This window comes from Mus musculus, chromosome 11 (genome assembly GCF_000001635.26).
Source record: "Mus musculus strain C57BL/6J chromosome 11, GRCm38.p6 C57BL/6J".
Taxonomy (NCBI): domain Eukaryota; kingdom Metazoa; phylum Chordata; class Mammalia; order Rodentia; family Muridae; genus Mus; species Mus musculus.
In genome coordinates, this window is record NC_000077.6 from 70,204,078 (window position 1) to 70,223,377 (window position 19,300).

At 50.0% G+C, this 19,300-nt stretch overlaps 2 protein-coding genes across 5 annotated transcripts; one reads left to right on the forward strand and one right to left on the reverse strand.

Moving 5' to 3' along the window:
* The first annotated feature begins 9,617 nt into the window (after positions 1 to 9,617).
* Slc16a11 (solute carrier family 16 (monocarboxylic acid transporters), member 11) lies at positions 9,618 to 12,337 on the forward strand. 3 transcript variants are annotated; one of them, XM_030245828.1, is made up of 5 exons: positions 9,618 to 9,853; positions 10,425 to 10,635; positions 10,878 to 11,021; positions 11,207 to 11,974; positions 12,060 to 12,336. In XM_030245828.1, exons 2-5 carry the CDS (start codon positions 10,434 to 10,436, stop codon positions 12,287 to 12,289), a joined length of 1,344 nt encoding a protein of 447 aa, XP_030101688.1. In that variant the 5' UTR covers positions 9,618 to 9,853; positions 10,425 to 10,433; the 3' UTR covers positions 12,290 to 12,336. The 3 variants fall into 3 exon arrangements, with proteins under 3 accessions (XP_030101688.1, NP_694721.2, XP_006532979.1); NM_153081.3 differs by having other exon boundaries at positions 9,833 to 10,187; positions 12,060 to 12,337; XM_006532916.3 differs by lacking the exon at positions 9,618 to 9,853 and adding an exon at positions 9,860 to 10,187 and having other exon boundaries at positions 10,289 to 10,635.
* Positions 12,338 to 12,711: 374 nt separating this feature from the next.
* On the reverse strand, positions 12,712 to 18,663 carry Slc16a13 (solute carrier family 16 (monocarboxylic acid transporters), member 13). Of its 2 annotated transcripts, NM_172371.3 has the most exons (4): positions 16,402 to 16,917; positions 16,118 to 16,261; positions 14,516 to 15,253; positions 12,715 to 13,844 (listed from the first exon to the last, which is right to left on the reverse strand). In NM_172371.3, exons 1-4 carry the CDS (start codon positions 16,598 to 16,600, stop codon positions 13,639 to 13,641), a joined length of 1,287 nt encoding a protein of 428 aa, NP_758959.1. In that variant the 5' UTR covers positions 16,601 to 16,917; the 3' UTR covers positions 12,715 to 13,638. The 2 variants fall into 2 exon arrangements, with proteins under 2 accessions (XP_006534176.1, NP_758959.1); XM_006534113.4 differs by lacking the exon at positions 16,118 to 16,261 and having other exon boundaries at positions 12,712 to 13,844; positions 16,402 to 18,663.
* Between the last annotated feature and the right edge of the window lie 637 nt (positions 18,664 to 19,300).

A 19,300-nucleotide genomic window follows, 5' to 3' on the forward strand; every position in this document is an offset into this window, starting at 1 on the left:
TGTTAGCAGGTGATTGGCATAGTGTAGTCTGGGGGGGACTTCCTGGAGAGTCCTTCTGCTCAATCTATGGGTTTGTAGCCCTTAATGGCAGGATGCCGGGGCAAACCAAAGCTTGGAACAATTGTGTATCTCTTCCTGGAGTGTGTTCTTTTTTTTTGAAATGAAGAGACATGAATGCTAACTTGTAAGCATTAGCTTCCTATAAATGTTCATCAAAGTGAAATGAAAAACTCCCTCAGAATTTTCAAGTTAAACATAACGCCGAGAACTTCCTCAGGTGTAAAAGCCGGTTGTCTATATTCTCCTTTCCTTTTTGACTGTGGCATAACCCCTCTTTCCAGTTCCCAGTTGCTCATTTTAGTAACTCCTCCTTCCATGGAAACTAAGGGGAAAAGTCTCCTGGAAAACATTTATATTCTCTTGCATGGCCTCAAGGCCTTTCAAGCAGGACTCTGTCTTAAGACTGTCTTACATCTTGCCCTACACAGTAACTTTTTACAACTCTGCTAACAAGAAACAATGTGCCAAGTTTTCAGCAAGCGCTGTTCCCCTGGAATGTCCCCTACCTGCCACATTCATCTGGCAAACTCCTACTCACCCTTCAAGGCCTGGCTTCAGGGCTCCTCTTCTGTGGAACCTCCAAGCAGGTCCAAGCTAAGTGAGCCTGATCTGCCCGTGGGCCACTCTGCAGTGTTTTTCCTCATCCTTGTGCTGAGACTTCTTTTCTGTGACTATTTCTCTGATGTGATTGTGGGGGCTAGGAGAGGAAAGACATATATTATCCATGCATGTGTCCTTATTCCTAAGGCCAGTGATGGACATGATAGATATCTACATACACACACACACAGACACACACACACACACAGAGACACACACAGACACACACACACACATACAGAGAGAGAGAGAGAGAGAGAGAGATGTTTCAGGCAGGGCTTTCTATATATAGTCTGTATGACTTTTCCTGGGGAAATGTGAACCTATTCACCCGCAGACAATGCAATGATGACTGAGCAAAGAAATCATCTAGCTTGGTTAAATGACAAGTTTAACTGGGGTTACCAACAGGAACACAGGCAAGCTATGAGTGACAGCTTGGGAGAAAAGTCTCCCTTCCCAGCAATTATCCACTTAAGTATCCTCGAGGAAAGGTGGGTGCACGAAACTTCCCGTGAGTCCCCCAGACTGCACTCATGTGACCTGGTGAGCCTTGTGAGCTCTCCCACCTCCTGATGGGGACATTAGTGGGTCCAGTCATATGAGCGCTTCATGCAGATGACCACATGATTCCAAGACAGAAGCAGCCAGAGTAGACAGGTGGCGTCCAGAGTAGACAGCTCCACAACGCTACACCCTTTTCTCCAGCTCTTCATTCTTCCCACTCTCTCTTCTGCCATGTTGCCTGAGCCTTGGAGGAGATGATACGGATGCATAATTATTTTTCCCACTTACGGCTGATCATTGGTCCACTATACTGCAGTAATAAGCATTTATACTTTCCACGGTATAAATGTAACATCCACCCACTCTACAAAAAAGCTTCCCTAGCCAAGACCAACAAGAGCAATAGCCTAGGAGTGTAAACATAAATGCTTAGAAGGCAACTTTGACAGGCACATCATGTTCATTTCAGGGAACAAATGCAGTAACTTCTCTGCTAGGGATTTTTGTCTTATAATACCAAATACGTGTCCCTTCCTGTAGAGTGGGCCTTAAATCCAACCAGGAAGCACTTGGTTGCACTCAGAACAGCTATGTCATTATTGTGCCACTGGGTACATCTTCCTCAGCTTGTCGCAGTATAGAATGCAGGGTCCGTAGCCAAACAAGACTGTGGATGACAACTCTCTCTCCTTCCGCAGTCCGCATGGCACCTCTGGCACTGCAAAAGCCACTGAGAAAGGAATGAGCTCTGAGTTCAATTCCAACCTGATTTCTCCGTATCTTGTAACTAAAGTGTGTGATGTCTTCAGCCACAGACAGCATCTTAAAGTTGAGTGCTGGAATGCACCCAAAGACAGTGGCAATTGACAGCCTGTGTCAGGGACCTCCAGGACATCTCTGACCAACATTTCATCAGATGGAGGCCCTGAGGTTATCATCCACTAACCTTACAGGGTCTAGGTGGGCCTTTTCCCATGCAGTGCCTTACTTCAAAGTCTTTAACCATTGTTTTAACTTACAGGCACTGGCTATTGTAAGATTCTTGTCAATTTTCTTGGGCATCACTTATACCTTAGGCAACCATAAACCCTTCCAAGTACCAGTGCTCTCCTGGCCCTCACAGCCTGCTTCCCATCTTGCTTCTTTAGGTGTGCTCGTGGCAGTCTCAAACATACACTCTCTAAACCTGTAAGACATTCTGAGGCTGCCATCATATAATGAAACCTTTCTGCCAACGGTGGGCAAGATGTACCACCGCCAGCCATTTCAAGCAAATGCCAATTGATCTTGGGATTAGGCAGCTAAAGAGATGCTAGAAAGTAATGTTAGTGAAGTCCAAGATGGCACGGAACTCTTCTGTCACCTTGCATCCGCTGTTTCCTCTAGAGATGGATTCTGGCTGTGGTATCGGGGACAAGAGGCACGAGCTGTTTAGGTTTCTATATCCCATGCTCAATCTCCACAGTCATTCCATTTCCTCACCCTGGGTGCTGGTGCGGTGTCTCCCTGCATCTCCTCACACCAGAAGGGCTCACTGAGTCTGGCCCACACTGTTCTATCTGCTCTGAGGCAACCAGGAGCAGAGCTGTAATGGACTACTGCTTGCTGCACAGGTCCTGGCTGCCTGGGCTTCATGGGTTGTACAGTGGCTGCTGCCTTTCTATTGGTCCCATCTGCCTGCCAAAGGGTCCAGGGCTTGGTGTGCAGCCTCCATCCTTGGAGAAGAACTGCATGCAGCATCCTCTGGTGGGATGATGGCCCACTCCTGGGAACAGCATCCTCTGTCTCACATTTACAGTTCTGTCATTCACTCCTTTATCCCTCAGGAGGCTCGCAAGCACTGACTTTGGCTTTCTGACAGTTTCCCCACCAGGGACTCCAACTTGACAAAACTCTTGCCACATTTCCTTCCAAGTGACCTGGAAAACCCCGGTGTCTGCTTTTTTTTTTTTTTTTTTTTTTTTTTTTTAATCTGCATCCTGTATTGCTTGCTTTAGCAGTTTATGGATATGATTTACATGCCGGCAACAATCAGATCCACCAGCACTTCTATCTTGTAAAGAAAATAGCCCACTGTAGAGCTCAGCAGAAAAGCCACCAAGGGCCTGAGGTTCCGGCTGCATTCATTTCTTTTCTAACTGCACACAGCCCTATCAGGTCAGGGGAACTTCACCACCAACACTGCCTCTCCTACGCCCAATTCCCTCAGTAATGCTTCCTTCCTTGGTTATCTTCCAGTTCCGGATAATCACAGGGACCTCGGCCAGTAATAACCAAATGTCCCCAACAGGGCTGATTTCTCTCTTATTGTCTCAGATATACAAGCTTTGAGTCAAGGGTGAAGGAGTCGATGGATCTCTCAGTTTCTTCCATTCCACGGCACTCAGACTGACGCCACCCACCTCCATGTCCCATATTAAGTCTCTTCCTATAACATGGGTCTCTGATTATCATGGTTTTCTGCACTGGACCATTATTAAAGTTTTTTTAATTCCCTCCCCCCAGCCCCCTCTCTCTCCCCAGATTCACTGTCCTATGGGTTCCAAGTTTTTTGATTTCAGGAGCAGCTATTTAATACAGATTTAATTTGGATTCTTCTCTTATATACCTTATATGCCTTATATGCCCCACCCTAAGAAACAGAAAGTCAATACCTTCTTTCCCCAACATTTCCTATCAATTAAGAGGCTATCAATAAAGATAGAAACCAAATGTCTTTTTCATGTTCCAATTCCTCCCTTATATAAGCAAGCTTTTTCCCCCCTAAGGAGACAGTTGAGCCACAGTTCTATGTCGTCCCTCTACCATACACGTTTGTGTGTGCAAACGTGTGTATGTGTGTAGTCAGAGAAGAGCTGTGGGGGTCGGTTCTCTCCTTCTACCATGTGGGTGTAGAAAATCAATCTCAAGTCGTCATGGGTCTTTACCCACTGAGCCATCTTTTGGAACCCTCATGCCTTATTATCATAGCAAAGGTCACACAACGCAGACCAAAGTTTTCTTATGACCTTTTCCCAGATCGGTGGCTTCAGGGGATTGCCATGTATGCTCTACTTTGTTAGCCACTTGGTTGGGTTGGGAAATGATCCCCATACTTCTGGGGCAGACGCCTTTCACCAAGGAGGTGTGTTACTCTGTACCACACAGAGGGGGGGGGGTGGCCAGACTGGGGTCCCTTCCACAGACATTCCACCTCAGGGTGACATGGCCTCGATTGCATAACAGCAACAATCCAGCTGCTACTACAGCAAGCAAGAAAGATACCAGGGTAAACTGTGCAGGGGAGGGATTATTGTATCTGCATTGCCTCTGAAAGTCTCCCACCTCCAGTTTGTCTTCTGTTGCATATCTTATCACCCACCCAGAGTAGGAGACAAGGCCACTGCTTCTCCCAAAGCAGCTGGGTTCCACCGTGCAGTTGTTTGGGTTCCAACTGGTGCACAATTTTCCAGGACAGATGTTTTAAAAAGGAGAGTCGGTTCACTCCGGCTACAGTGCTGAAGACAGTGGAAAGAAATGCCTTCAACCAGACATGGCGGTGGACACCTCTAGCTCAGACCCCATCCACAGTATCGTCCTCAGGTAGAGCTCTGAGAGTTTAGGGCCAGCTTGGTCTACCATGTAGCAAGTTTCAGGCTAGCCAGAGTTACATGGTAAGACCCTGTTGTCAACTTCCCTCCTCCAAAAAAAAAAAAAAAAAAAAAAAGTGCCACTGAAGTCTAGCTTGGTGAGTTTAATTGTGATTACCTACAGAAGTGTGGCTGAGGAAGAATTCAAGAAAGCTTGGGCTCTGTCCTCAGCCCTGTGAAACGAAACTAAATCCTGAAGGGGTGACAGGGTGACATACTGACATCTAGCCCAGTAAAGAATTCTCTCTACAGCAATTACTCAGTGCTCACATATTCTCAGGAAGTGATGAAGCCTTTGAGTGTAGAGAGCCATTCCAGACTTCCTGGCCAGCCGGACAGAAGTCTGCTCCAGGTAGTAAACAAGCCCATGTTTGGTGGATGGCCCGCCCTTAATCCCTGATTGGCTGAGCAAACCTGCCTGGTGAGGTGATGTGACCTGTGGTGATTGAGGTGATGTGACCTGTGGTGATTGGTGGGGGTGTGGTTGTGGCTGGAGTGGAGAAAAACACTTGTAACTAGAGATGCTGGGGGATTTTAAGAAAGTAGCTGCCTGAGTAAACTGCTTAAAGAAGAACTGGTGGTTGCGTCTTTCTTGCTGGCCAAGTGGGACGTGACATTTGAGCACCACAGAGATCACCTGTGTGCCTCCAGGTGACTTCCCCCTATGACTTCACAGGAACTTCACGAGCCCCTCCCCTTTCCAATAGGAAATGAGAGTGTATATCTCACCCAGGTAGCCACAGCTGCTCGGGTGTCAAGATGGCCATGGCCATGCCATCCCTGAAGGACATAGTTCCACAACAGTACAGCTGACCTGGAGCTATTTATTATATAGCTCAGGCTGGCCTTGAACCTGTGATCCCTCTGTCCCGCCACCGGAGTGTTAGGATTATAGATGTATATTACCACTCTATTAACATCTTGTATAAAAATGAATAAAACTTATTCTGAGCCCTCTCTTGGTTTTAGTTTTGGTCAGGATAAGGAAGTCAGCATTCTCACAAGCTTGGAAAACACAAGAAAAACAAAACCAGAAAAGTGGTAAAGACAAAAGTCTCTGTATCAAATAGTGGGGCTCTGGAGGAACAGAATAAATGTATGTATTTATACACATGTACATGTAACAAAAATTCTGTAGGTTGGAGACGAAGATCGGTTGGTAAAGTGCTTGCTTTGTATGCATGGGTCACAGGCCTCATCCCCAGCATGGCAAAAACAAGCTAAAATTGGTTGCACACCCCTGAGGGCATGGCAGAAACTGGTGCCACCATCAAAGACTTGAAAGATGCAGAGGTGGTGACTCCATTCAACCCTTCTATTTTGTGCAGAAAACAGATGGGTCAAGGAGAATGGCAGTTGAATGTCACAAACCTAATCTAACAGTGATTTCAATTATAATAGCTGTTAGGTATGCTGTCCTTATTTAAGCACATTAACACATCTCCTGGTACCTGATATGCAGCCATTGGCCTAGGAGATGCTTTCTTCTTAGCACAGGAACACAAGGACCACCAGAAACTGCTGCTTTTACCTAACAAGCCCAGTAATACACCTTTATCATTATACCTCAAAGGCAAATTGATTCTCCAGCCTTGTATCATAATTTAATTTGAAGTGAGCTTGATCACATTTTTTTCCTTCCATAAAATATCACATCAGTCTACTCCATGAACGACATTATGCTGATTGAACAAAGTTAGCAGGAAGTAGCATCACTTGAGCTCATTGGTAACAACACATACACCAATCAGAGGACAGGAAATAAACCCAACCAAAATTCAAGGGTCTTCTACCTTAGTGAAATTTTCAGTAGTTCAGTGGTGTGAGGCATGCAGAGATATTCCTTCTAAGGCGAAGGATAAATTTTTGTATTTGGCCCCTCCTACTACCAAGTAAGAAGTATAATGTTTAGTGGATCTATTTGGTTCCTGGAGACAGCACATTCCTCACTTGGGTGTGTTACACCAGCCCATACTGAGTGACTCAGAAAGCTGCTAGTTTTGTGTGGAATCTGGAACAGGAGAAGTCTCTTCAGCAGGTCCAGGCTGCTCTACCACTTGAACCATGAAATGCAGTAGACTTGATGGTACTTGAGGTATTGGTGGCAGATAGAGATGCTGTTCGGAGTCTCTGTCAGACTCCTGGGGGTGAATCACAGTGAAGGCATGGCTCTCCATCATCTGCAGACAGCCATTGGCCTGCTACTGGGCCTTAGTGGAAACTAAACATTTGGCACTTGATGACGGATTAACCAGATTACCATGCGACGTGAGCTGTCCATCATGAGCTGGGTGTCGTCTGACCCACCAAGCCATAAAGCTGGACATGCGCAGCTGCAATCCATTATGGAATGGAAATGGTATGGATGTGTTTGGGCTGGAGCAGGTCCTGAGGCACAACCAAGTGACATGAAGTTGCTCAAATGCCCCTCGATCCTACTCCTTTCACAATGCTTTCTGTCCCCGAGCACATACACACCTACAGCTTCATGGGGTGTGCCTTACGGTTTGCTGACTGAGGAAGACAAGACTAGACCCTTGTTTACAGATGCTCTGCAGGCTGAACACCACCTGAAAGTGGACAGCGGCCGCAGTCCAGTCTCTGTCTGGGACTCGGAGCCTTAAAGGGCATAGGTAAAGGGACACCTTCTTAGAAGACAGAAAGAGAGCCGGGCGTGGTGGCGCACGCCTTTAATCCCAGCACTTGGGAGGCAGAGGCAGGCGGATTTCTGAGTTCGAGGCCAGCCTGGTCTACAGAGTGAGTTCCAGGACAGCCAGGGCTACAGAAAAACCCTGTCTCGGAAAAACAAAACAAAACAAAACAAAAAAAAAAAAAAAAAAAAAAAGAAGACAGAAAGAACTTCTGACAGCTCACATGGTTGTACATTTAGCTTGGAAGGAGAAAAGGCCAGAGGTGGGATTACATGCTGATGCAAGGCGATTGATTACCTTTAACCCCAGCACCTGGGAGGCAGCATAAGTTCAAAGTCATCCTTAGCTACACAGTGAACTTGGGTCAGCCTGGGCTTCAGGAGCTACACAGTGAACTTGGGTCAGCCTGGGCTTCAGGAGCTACACAGTGAACTTGGGTCAGCCTGGGCTTCAGGAGCCTCATCCTTCCCACCCCCACCCCCCAAAAAAGAAAACTCCATTTAATGTTTCAAAAAGCATTCATACTTTATAACCCATGTGATTCTAAAAAAAAACTCACAGGATTGGTGTGGTTCCTTGACCTTGAGTTTACTAACTTGGTTTTGAGTCTGAAGTGGCCACTTGGCAAAGGGAGGCAGTGCTGTAGATAGAGCCTTGTCCAGTTGCCCTGGGCTACGGTGGTGCCCGTGAGGGCTGTTACGGATCCTATTCAGACACTGCTCTAAGTCTCTTACTTTCACATGCATACGCCATGACGAATTTAATCCTTACAACAACCCTATCAGGTAACTGTTATTATAACCATTTGAAAAACAAGGAAGCAGATCCTCGTTTGCACTCAGATAGCGAAGCGAGAGTCAAGCTTAGTAAGTCTTCTTGGGGTTCTAGGTAGGGGGTCCACTTTTCCAATGTTCATTAACTCCATGGACAACACACATTGGCTCTGGCTATGAGCATGAGGAAGACGAGGAACATGCCCTTTCACAACCAATCACCCTAGGCTCCGGATTTTGCATTCTGCCAAAGTACACAGCATTATTTGGTACAACCCAGAAATAGTCTCCTCTCTGGCTGTATTTCTATTTCATCACGGAGAGAGCCATTCCTTTGGGCTGGCCGGGTTCCACTTACAGAGAGCAGACTTCTTACTGGCCTTCTCAAGAAACCAGCCAGCTGTTCCCTGCCTCCTTGGTGGCTGAGTACCTGCAGGCGCCACCACTCCGGTGGCTTTCACAGACAGCTCCTGGCTGGTGAATGCAGTGAGGCCACTTTCCTAAGGTGTCTGTGGCAGGGCCTCACACCTTCATGGTCTTCTGTTCTAGGACATTTCAGCAGAAAAACCATTTATGTGAAAACCCAGAACTGAGAAAAGGGTAGACTTACTGAGGAGGGAGGACGCTGATTCCCTGGGGTGGGAGTGTGGGATGGGAAGGTAGCCTGGCTCTCCTTTAATGGTTGTGAGGCCTTCCCCAAACACAGTGATGTGCTTCTGAAAGTCTGTCTACTCTCTTTAGTCTTCCAGTTTCACGACTTCTCAGCTACGTTTCTTCCCTTTCTAGGCTGATACTTTCTCATCAATTAGGAAACACCGCCATCCCGTGGCTACGGGTTGATATAAGCTCCAACCTGCAAATCGCTGAAATTTCAATGGCATTGTTTAATGATTAAACCAAATGAATCAAATGGCGGAAGTAAAGCAATAGTGACTGCTAAAGAAGGTTGCTCGTTAAAATCTTCAAGAAAAACACCTGGGTTTATTTCTCTGAATTCTTCCTTAAAAAAAAAAAAATCTTGCCCAAGCCTTTCAGCTATTCCCAGCCACCCTCACACTGTGGCTCTGCATGAATTCTGTCCTTTCCACTACAGTTCACATCAATCTGTCTCTCCAAGCTCTTTCCCTCAACTGTCCCCAATCTCTGTGTCACTCCTAGGTCTGTTCTCCCTGTATCCTCCCACGATAGTATAAACCTAAGTTCAATTTTTTTTTTTTTTTTAGCTGAACGCTTTGGGGTGGGTTAGGGGTCAGCTATTACATTTGTAAAATGGGGATAGTGCCATCTTCATAGGGATATTGTAAGGATGAAATGGCCAAGTATGTAAAGACTGCCTGGAACATCACAGGTCTTGGTACCGAGAACTCGCCTTCCTTTCTAGTGAGGGCATGCTGGTGTTGTCCATTGGAGGCCAGTGATTTGAGTGATTTGATGTTGGAGCTTTACAGGATCCTCAACAACAAATCCGAGAATCCAAGAACTCATTTAGGTTTTGGAGACCACTGCTATTTTCATGCGTGGGCAGTTGGCCGGGCGAAGAGTGCAACCGGGCTCTTCTTGCGTGCGCAGCAGGTGCGTGGGTGTGAGCCCCGCGGCGTGAGAGGCGCGGGGAGAGGCGGGGCGCGGCCACCAGGTACGCTCACTCCTCGCGGTTCCCCAACCAGGGCTGGGGCTCGTGTGTGGATAATTCAATCCTCGTGGGACTCGGCGTCAGGCCTTAGCCAGGCCTGGGTGGATTGGCTGTCTCTCTTTCCCCCGCCCTCGGTATTCACCCCCACCCCCACCCCGTGTCCCAGGTGGCTTGGGCCCCTGTGGTGATCTCTGTTTACTGGAGAGAGCGGTCCAAGTTGGGCTCCATCTCTGTGCTGGCTAGCTGCTCCGCAGAACCCTTTCTGCGGAAAGCGCGGAGAAAATCCGGCCGAACCCACCTTCGCCCTTTCCCTACCCCCAACGCCGGGAGAGGTCGGGTAAGAGAAAGAGGGTTTGGGAAGGATGAGCCCCTGGCCTGGGGGATCCTGCTGCCCCTCCATCCCAGGACCTCACGCGCACCTAGGACTTCTATCCCTAGGCCTGGTTCCCGCGCCCATGCTCCGGGCGACGTGCCCTCCCTGGGCGAGCAGCCCGAGGCTGGATCTCAGGGACGTCAGCTCCCTAGCGGAGGCCCAGGCGTGGAGACTTCATTCACAGGTGTTTCCCCACCCCAGCAGACGGCGATGACCCCCAAGCCGGCCGGACCCCCGGACGGGGGCTGGGGCTGGGTGGTGGCGGCCGCAGCATTCGCCGTGAACGGGCTCTCCTACGGGCTCTTACGCTCCCTGGGCCTTGCCCTCCCCGACCTCGCGGAGCACTTTGAACGAAGCGCCCAGGACACTGCGTGGGTCAGCGCCCTGGCCTTGGCCGTGCAGCAGGCAGCCAGTGAGGGGGGCCCCCCGAGGTGGGAGGCGGGCACCGGGTGGAGAGGCCGTGGATGTAGTGATGGGAGACAGCAGACTTGATTACCAGACAACCTGAGAGTTACTGGTGGAACCAAATTCTAGAAGAGTGGGTCTTGAGGTCAATGGGAGGAGTTACCAGGCCAGGCAAAACAGCCAATGAGAAATGTTTCGGATAGTTTGGGGGTCCCGGGGCATGTCTTCGTTGACTCCGCCCCCTTCTAGGCCCAGTGGGCAGCGCCCTGAGCACTCGCTGGGGGGCACGCCCCGTGGTGATGGTTGGGGGAGTCCTAACCTCGCTTGGCTTGGTCTTCTCGGCTTTCGCCCGAAGCCTCCTGCACCTCTACCTCGGCCTGGGCCTCCTCGCTGGTAAGAAGAGTGGGGTGGCTGTATGTTTAAGGGGTGATAATGGGGACAGGAACTTCTTATAGGATAGGGGACTGTACAAGGCGGTGTGTGTGTGTGTGTCCGCGTGAGCGTGCAGAGGAGAAGAGGGGCTAAAGAATGTTTGCAAAGCCATGCCTGTACCCTCATCCTGTCCTATCCATTTGCAGGCTCTGGCTGGGCCCTGGTGTTTGCCCCAGCCCTGGGTACCCTCTCTCGGTACTTCTCCCGCCGTCGGGTCTTGGCGGTAGGGTTGGCGCTCACCGGTAATGGGGCATCCTCGCTGCTCCTGGCACCTGCCTTGCAGTTCCTCCTTGATACTTTCGGCTGGCGGGGTGCCTTGCTCCTCCTTGGCGCTGTCACCCTTCACCTCACACCCTGTGGCGCCTTGCTAAGACCTTTAGCTCTCTCTGGTGACCCGCTGGCCCCACCTCGCACCCCCCTAGCTGCCCTTGGCCTAGGTCTGTTCAAGCGCCGGGCCTTTTCAGTCTTTGCTTTGGGCACCGCCTTGATCGGGGGCGGATACTTCGTCCCCTACGTTCATTTGGGTCCGCATGCTTTAGATCAAGGCATGGGTGGTTATGGGGCAGCGTTAGTGGTGGCTGTCGCTGCAGTGGGAGATGCCTGTGCCCGATTGGCCAGCGGATGGCTGGCAGACCAGGGCTGGGTGCCCCTTCCGAGGCTTCTGGTGGTGTTTGGGTCTCTGACTGGGTTAGGGGTACTAGCAATGGGACTAGTGCCCACTGTGGGGACAGAGGAGGGTTGGGGGGCTCCTCTGCTGGCCGCTGCTGGGGCCTATGGGCTGAGCGCTGGGAGTTATGCCCCACTGGTTTTCGGTGTGCTCCCGGGGCTGGTGGGCATTGGAGGTGTGGTGCAGGCCACAGGGCTGGTGATGATGCTGATGAGCCTCGGGGGACTCCTGGGCCCTCCTCTGTCAGGTAAGGGCTGAGCTCGCGGATTCGCTCACGACTCTCTTCTGCCCCTGAGATGCCAAGCTTCTAAATTCCTTTCCCCTCTTCTCAGGCTTCCTAAGGGATAAGACAGGAGACTTCAGTGCCTCTTTCCTGGTGTGCAGCTCTTTCATCCTCTCTGGCAGTTTCATCTACATGGGGCTGCCCAGAGCCCTCCCCTCCTGCCGTCCAGCCTCACCTCCAGCAACCCCTCCACCAGAGAGAGGGGAGCTGCTCCCAGTTCCACAAGTCTCCCTGCTTTCCGCAGGGGGTACTGGCTCCATCCGGGATACCACTTGTTGATCATTTTCTTGGTTGACCTCCTTCCCTAATAAAGAATTTTTATCTTACCCTCTTGAGAGTTCCATTAGCCAAACCAGGACCTCAAAGCATCTCTACTTATTTCAATAAAACTAGTTGAAAGCAACAGGGTCCCAGCAGCCCCGGGGCGGTGAGGGATGATGTCTGCCCAGTTTTTATTTGTCCAAATCCTTGCCTTTTAAGAGGATCTTGGAGAAATTGTCAGCTAGTCAGTTCCAGTTTGTTAGGGGCATAACTAAACCTCATACTTTCTTAACCTCTAAAAATTACTTTAACTCATGTGTGTTTGTGGAGGACAACCCTCTCGGAGCTGGACTTACAAGCAGCTGTGAACCAGGTGTAGGCACCAGGAGTAAGCAGGTCAGCTGGGAGAGGAGCAAGATGCTGAGCTTGACCATCAGACCTACCTTTAAACCGATTTTTATTTGTTACGTGGGAGGTGGGGGAGGTTGGGGGGGTGCCCACGGATACCAGAAGAGGATATCGGATCCTCTGGATTCTAGGTGGTTGTGAACCACTTAGTCTGACGCTCTGGCATACTGGAAGAGCAGGAAGTGCTCTTAACAGCTGAGCTCTTCTTTCTAGCTCCCAACCCTTACTTTTTTTCCTTGCGTTTTGATCTGCCCTTGTTAGCCTAGGAGGAACAAAGATCCATCTGGGTAAGGCTGTGTGCACCTGTGATCCTAGTACTTGGGAGGAGGCCAGTTCTCAAGTTCAAGAGTAGCTTGGGCTACATGGTGAGGCTCAGTCTCTTAGGTCACACATTAGCTTTATCAGTTCCAGTCTCTGCTCTCAAGCCACCTTCTTCCATACATAGGCCTGTCTCTGAAAAATTTCCCTGTGTCACAGGAATAGTGGAGAAGAGGGGGATGAGTGGACAGGAGGGAGGAACTCTGGGTCACCAGAGTTCATGGACATCTCCACTCCTTGGCTCAGCCATGGCCCTATTAGCTGCCCCAAGCACCTGGTTCCCAGCTCTTTTTTGAGGTTACAATTATTGTCCAGTTCTCTTACTTGTTTGATATACAAGGGACACCAGCTAGCACATATAAAAACATGAGGAGATTCTTGCCCTTTGACTTTCAGATTTGATTCAGAACTCAGTGGAGTGGGATCTCCTGGAGCCTTCAGAGAAGCTCGGGAGAGCAAAGGCGATAGGTGAGTCCTCAACAGAACATGAACAGTTGGCACATAAACTGCAGGAACCCTGGGCCTGCTCTGGAGGAGAATCCTAGCAAGAATCCTAAGGCACTGTACTTCTGTAGATGCCGTGGTGAGGCCAAAGACCTGGCACCACCAAGCTGTTTCCATGACACTGCTCTCGGTGGAGTTTAGTTCTCTCCCAGCCCCTCCTCTTTGGGCAGGGGAATTTTGGTATCTGATGCCTCTATCACAAGGTCCTGGGGTCTGGAGGTAGAAACTGAGATGCAGGAGAAGAAATGGGGCAGGGTGAGAAGAACTCCACTTCCTGCGAGTAGGAAGGCCCCGGCCACCACAAAAGAAGCCGTGTAGTTGCCTGTCACATCCCGGAGGTAGCCTGGGTCCAAGAGAAAGAGAAACATACATGGGTGATCTGCACACTGGGGCTGATGGCCTAGACCCATCTGTGGGCAAAGGAAAACCCACTGTCCTGCAAGAGATGGAACTCCCAAGGTGAGACTGGATGAATACGAGACTAGGGTTTCTTAAACAGCCTCCAAAGGTCATTTCAGCTGCCGCCCTTCCTGAAGAAAGGACTCCCAAAGCAGTCTGTAGGTGTTGGTGAGCCATAGGAAGTCAAGCATATCTGTGTGTTTGTTCTGGCAACAGTGGACCTTTTAAGCCTTCAGTTAATAGTTAAGGGGAAGATGTTAAAGATCAGAAGGTTCTGGCATCTTGAGCACAGCGAACTTTAACCAGACGTTTCAGACATTTGGGTAGGGGCCCACTGGGCCAAAGGAAAAGATAAGACACTGACAAGTTAGGCCAAGCCAGGTCTTCTGAAAACCAAGCCTGAAGTTTCACTGTTGTCTTCCCACTCAGACCTTCTTAGACCCAAGTTCTGTCCTCCTGTGAACTCACTTTAGGACTGTTATGATTGGCTATGCAGGCGGTACACTGTTTACATACTAGAGGGCACCATTAACACATACCATTGTGGAACTAGTTCCTTCCCCCAACTAGACAACATGACATCCCCGGCCCAGCTGGCAACCCCACTTCTCTTACCTGATAGAGGAGCCCCCAGCAGCCCGCCGATACTCTCGATCATCTGCACCAGTCCCATACCACAGTAAATCCTTCCAGTCCCCACCAGTTCAGGAAGCACGGAGAAGGCCACTGGGGTCAGGGCTCCTGATGTGAAACCATAGGCCACAGCCAGGACTACCAGGGTTGAGGAAGCCTGAGCAACAGGAAACAGGGCTAGTGACACCCCAGTCAGGGTGGTCCAGAGCATCAGAAGCCTGGCCACAGGCCCTGGGACTGCATCTCCCAGCCAACCAGATGCCACGCGCCCCACGAGGTCAGAAACAGCAGCCACTGAAAGTAGGAAGGCCGCAGGCAGTGGGTCCCAGCCCAGGTCCTGCAGATGGGCCACCAGGTGGACGTATGGAATGAAGAAGCCAGTGTTGATCAGGGTGAGGGCAGCAGTGTATCGGAGGAAGGGACCATGGCGGAGGAGAGAGGTGATCTGGGCCCCAGGGCCACCCACAGCAGCGTCTTCAGTCAGGGAGAGTGGGCGGAGGAGAGCACCACAGGCCATCAGGTGTAGTGAGAGGGCAGACACTAGCAAGAGGGCCCCTCTCCAGGCATAGTTGTTGATCAGCCACTGGAAGAGGGGGGCAAATGCAAAAGAGGAGATGCCCACTCCAGTCAGGGCCAGCCCCATGGCCAGAGATCGACGCTGAGAGAAGTAACGGGAAAGGCAGGCCATGGTCGGAGTGAAGGTCAGGGCCCAGCCAGAGCCTGTCAAAAGGAGAACAAGGCGGGAGGCTGTGGGCTTTGGAGGTGCTCAGAACACCCAGTAATCCCAGCACAACCTTGGAGCAGACTAGCCCCTGCTTTGCACGCCCACAGACCTGGGTGTTCACAGTGCTGGGTTTTAACACTTTCTAGCTGTGTGACTTTGTGTGTTCTGCTTACTCTCCCAGGCTCAACCACCTCATCTGCAAAATGGGGTTAACACACCTTATAACAGTGGGTCCTGACCTTCCTAATGTTTTGACTCTTCAATACATGTTGTGGTGACCCTCCTCCCCCAAACCAGAAGATTATTTTCATTACTACTTCCTAACTGTATTTTTTCTACTGTTACGAATCGTAATGAAAATATCTGAAGTCAGAGCATCTGCTATGTGACCACCCCCCCCCCCCATGAAAGAATTGAGCAACTCTCCCAACGGGATCGCTACCTACGTGTTGAGAACCGCTGCTCTATGGGATCTGGGAAGACAAAAGATAGTGTTCCTAAAGTACCTAACACAGAACTTTGGAATAAGAGCCCCATCTCTACTGTTTTTGGCTACATTAATCTTCCATTGCCCGGGTATGTAAGCATCGAAAGCGTCACTATTAATTTTTTAAGTAAGCAATGATATCTATTTCGGTCTCTACCTAGCGCAATCTTAATAACAACCTCCCTTCTACCCTCCAGTCCGATGGGTTTGGGCTTGTGTTTTCTGGATTATCTCTGACTTAGTCATTCAGTTTAAGAATTCCCTTCAGGGCATAGGTTCTCCCTGAGCCTTTTTGGAAAGAGGTGGAAGAAGGTGAAAAACCCAGAAGCTTGAGATACAGGCCTTAGACTTCTGCCCTTGCCCAGGGTCTCACCTGACAGCAGCCCAATACTCAGGTATAGGTGGGTCAAGGAGGTAGCAAATGAAGCAAGCAGCATCCCCAGCGCAGCCAAGATGCCCCCAGTCATCACCACAGGCCTGGGCCCCAGCTTCGTGCTCAGGGCACTGCCTATTGGGCCTAGGGAATTGGAATGGGTTCTGCGAGGTGGTCTCCGCCACCCTCCCTCAGCATCCTCCCGACCCTTTCCCCTTTCTGGTCCCCAAATTCCCTCTTTTCTCCGAGGGTGGCAGGCCACCGCACCCGGACGCCGCACTCACTCCCAAACTGCTGCACCGCGATCCCTATGGAAGCGATCCAGGAGACTCTGGCTGCCTGCTCCTCAAACGCCGCCACAAATTCCACGAAGAAGACACCGAAGGAACGGAGTACCCCAAACACGAGCGCCGACTGGAAGAACGCTGAGAGCACCACCATCCATCCCCAGCCCCCGTCGGGGGGCTCAGCCCTGCGCACCATTCCGAAAGGAACAAAGGGGCAACTCCTAAGAGCCCCTGCCTGATCTGGGCTTTAAATCGCTCACTTTGGCCCTCCCACCTACCCTGCAGGACGCTCAGCGCTAAGCTGGGGCTGGTAGCTAGGAAGTTACTGATAAAGCATGTGGCGCCTGCGCCTTTCCCCAAGAGGAAGGAGGCCCTATAAACCGGGACCTGCCACCGACACAGGGCCGGGTTAGACCGCAGCTGAGATCCAGACTCCAGCCAGATGATTTCTTTAGTGGTCAGAAAATAAAACCAGGTTCGGGCCACAACCCTAACGAGAGGTAGTCTGGTTGTGGATTATGTTATCTTTGAGGATTTAACACCTGCCTAAGTGGGCCAACATCCAACACTTGGTTCGCCAATTAGGATGCAGGTCTCCAGAGCAGGGGGTGGATCTGGAGGGGCTGGGCGGGGTTTACAGCATTGTTCAGGACCTGCAGTGAGAGAGGGGCGCATGCGTAGGGAGGGGCATGAGGAAGATAGGTCCCACGTGACAAGGGACCTAACCCTGAGGGTTCTGCGGTTCTGCAATCACATTTCCAGACTTGCATCAAAGGGCTGGTTGTGGATAAACTGGTCCTGGCCAGGCAGAAACTCACTTGCTTAGTGAGGGATCCAAAAATTGCCATGCAGCGTGGGTATGAAGGGACAGGTTATGAGGTAAGAGTCAAACTGACAGAGCACCTGGGACGACTAGAAAAGCCCTGAAAATTCTAGACGGCTGAGCCGAGGGCGGCGGAGGAAGAGGGAAGACAGGAACGCGCAGACTGTGATCCTAGCTGCTCGGGAGGCAGAGGCAAGCTCATGGTCAACGTGGGCAATTTAGCTAGACTCCGTCTCAATTTTGTTTTTCTTTGTGTTTTTGTTTTTTACATAATTAAAAGGGGGGTTACAGGACCCATTGAACTGGTCCTGGTTCAATTCCCAGTATTGCTGTTATAAAGCGGGGAGGCGGGGAACGAGGACCGGTGACGACCCGGAGTCCTGGCATTCGTTTCTGTAATGAGAATTATTTTCCTGCCGTTTCCGACCCCACTAGCAGGAAACTAGCAGGTCACTGAGACCAAAAATAACTGAGAAGAGGAAGGGCGGCTGTCACACCACCAGAGTCCCCCATTACCACCTACTTTTTCCTCAGCAGTGCTGGAAGCTTTCTCTTAGCCTTCTAGTACTGGCCACTTCCTAACCAGTTGTTTTGTTTTTTATCTTATGCTGAACACCTTGAGAGAGGCAAGCTATGACCCTGGTCTCTGGAGCAGTCAGCCTCTTATCTAACCAGAGCTCTAGAGGCACTGCCCCCTCACCTCCTGAGAGCAAAGACTTGGGCTTTTCTTTTATGGTACCTCAGGCTCCCCAGGACTCTGACCTTTGAAACCTTGGGCTGGGAATTCATATGCAGAACAATGGGGAAAGAGGCAAACGAGAGGGGGATGGTATAAGAAGTTATGCTTTTAAGAAATCACACTGTAGGGGCTGGAGGGATGGCTCAGCAGTTAAGAGCACTTGCTGTTGTTCTTTCAGAGGAACAAGGTTCAGGTCTTGTCAGCTCCCGCACTGTTCCAGGGGATCTGACACCTTCTTCTGGCCTCCACAGGCATGTACCCATCTGGGTCACTTAAATACATGTAGGCAAAACACTACACATAAGGCCTGTCTGCAACCCCAGCTATTGAGACCGGGCTAAGAGGGTAGCAAGCTTAAGGCATGCTGGGACTTCAGACTGAGGTAAAGGCTAATCTGGGCAATTTAGTGAGATCCGATCTTAAGGAACTTGGCTGTGTTGGCATGTTCCTGTTACTCTGGTGCTTAGGAGGCAGAGTCGAGTTTGAAACCAGCCTGAGCTACATACAAGACTGCCTCAGAAGCCCAAAGAGGGGCTAGAGCGATGGCAGAGCAGGCGAAGCAGAGCTGATGCCTCGAGTTCAATCCCTGAAACTCCCTGGAGAGTGGAGAGTGACTTCATAGAGTTGTCCTCTCACCTCCACACGTACACACGCCACACATGCATGCACAGCAATAAATTAGGTAATTAGATATATACAATGAAAAGCTCCCGCTGGTCATGGTGGCACACACCTTTAATCCCAGCACTCGGGAGGCAGAGGCAGGTGGATTTCTGAGTTCAAGACCAGCCTGGTCTACAAAGTGAGTTCCAGGACAGCCAGGGCTACACAGAGAAACCCTGTCTCGAAAAAAAAAAAAAGTAAGCTCCCCTCCCTAAACCCAAGGGGGCTTGGGCTCTCCTGGAAGTCCCTGAGTTCAATCCCTTGCACAAGCAGAACCAAACCAAACCATGGTACATTTCTCAGTTGCATATATGGAAAATAAAATGCCGAAATTCTTTGGGTCTACAGTTTTGTTATAAGCAGACTCATAATAGGGATATGGCAGTGGTATAGAAAATAGTTGAATCTCAACAGAGCCCAGTCTTTACATCTTTAAAATCAGATCACAGTCCCAATATTTATTTTACTACTTTTTACATGGTCAAGATCCTTAACTTCTCAATTGGTGTCATCTGTGAACTGAAGAGAACACTCCCTACTTTTTAGAGCTGCCAGGGATTAAATTAGTAAGTTTGTGCATTTAACATAGGATAAGTAATTATAGCTGATATTATTTTTGATAGGGGTTAGACTGTATTGGAAGGTGACAGAAACTTCTGCTTAGTTTCTGT

What these genes read in the sequence shown, in the direction of transcription:
- Slc16a11 (XM_030245828.1), top strand. Translation starts at nt 10,434, where the DNA reads ATGACCCCCAAGCCGGCCGGACCCCCGGACGGGGGCTGGGGCTGGGTG. An exon ending in CGGCCTGGGCCTCCTCGCTG is followed by an intron (nt 11,022 to 11,206) that starts GTAAGAAGAGTG and finishes ATCCATTTGCAG; the next exon opens with GCTCTGGCTGGGCCCTGGTG. An exon ending in CCTGGGCCCTCCTCTGTCAG is followed by an intron (nt 11,975 to 12,059) that starts GTAAGGGCTGAG and finishes CCCTCTTCTCAG; the next exon opens with GCTTCCTAAGGGATAAGACA.
- Slc16a13 (NM_172371.3), bottom strand. Translation starts at nt 16,600, where the DNA reads ATGGTGCGCAGGGCTGAGCCCCCCGACGGGGGCTGGGGATGGATGGTG. An exon ending in CGCGGTGCAGCAGTTTGGGA is followed by an intron (nt 16,262 to 16,401) that starts GTGAGTGCGGCG and finishes CCAATTCCCTAG; the next exon opens with GCCCAATAGGCAGTGCCCTG. An exon ending in GAGTATTGGGCTGCTGTCAG is followed by an intron (nt 15,254 to 16,117) that starts GTGAGACCCTGG and finishes TCCTTTTGACAG; the next exon opens with GCTCTGGCTGGGCCCTGACC.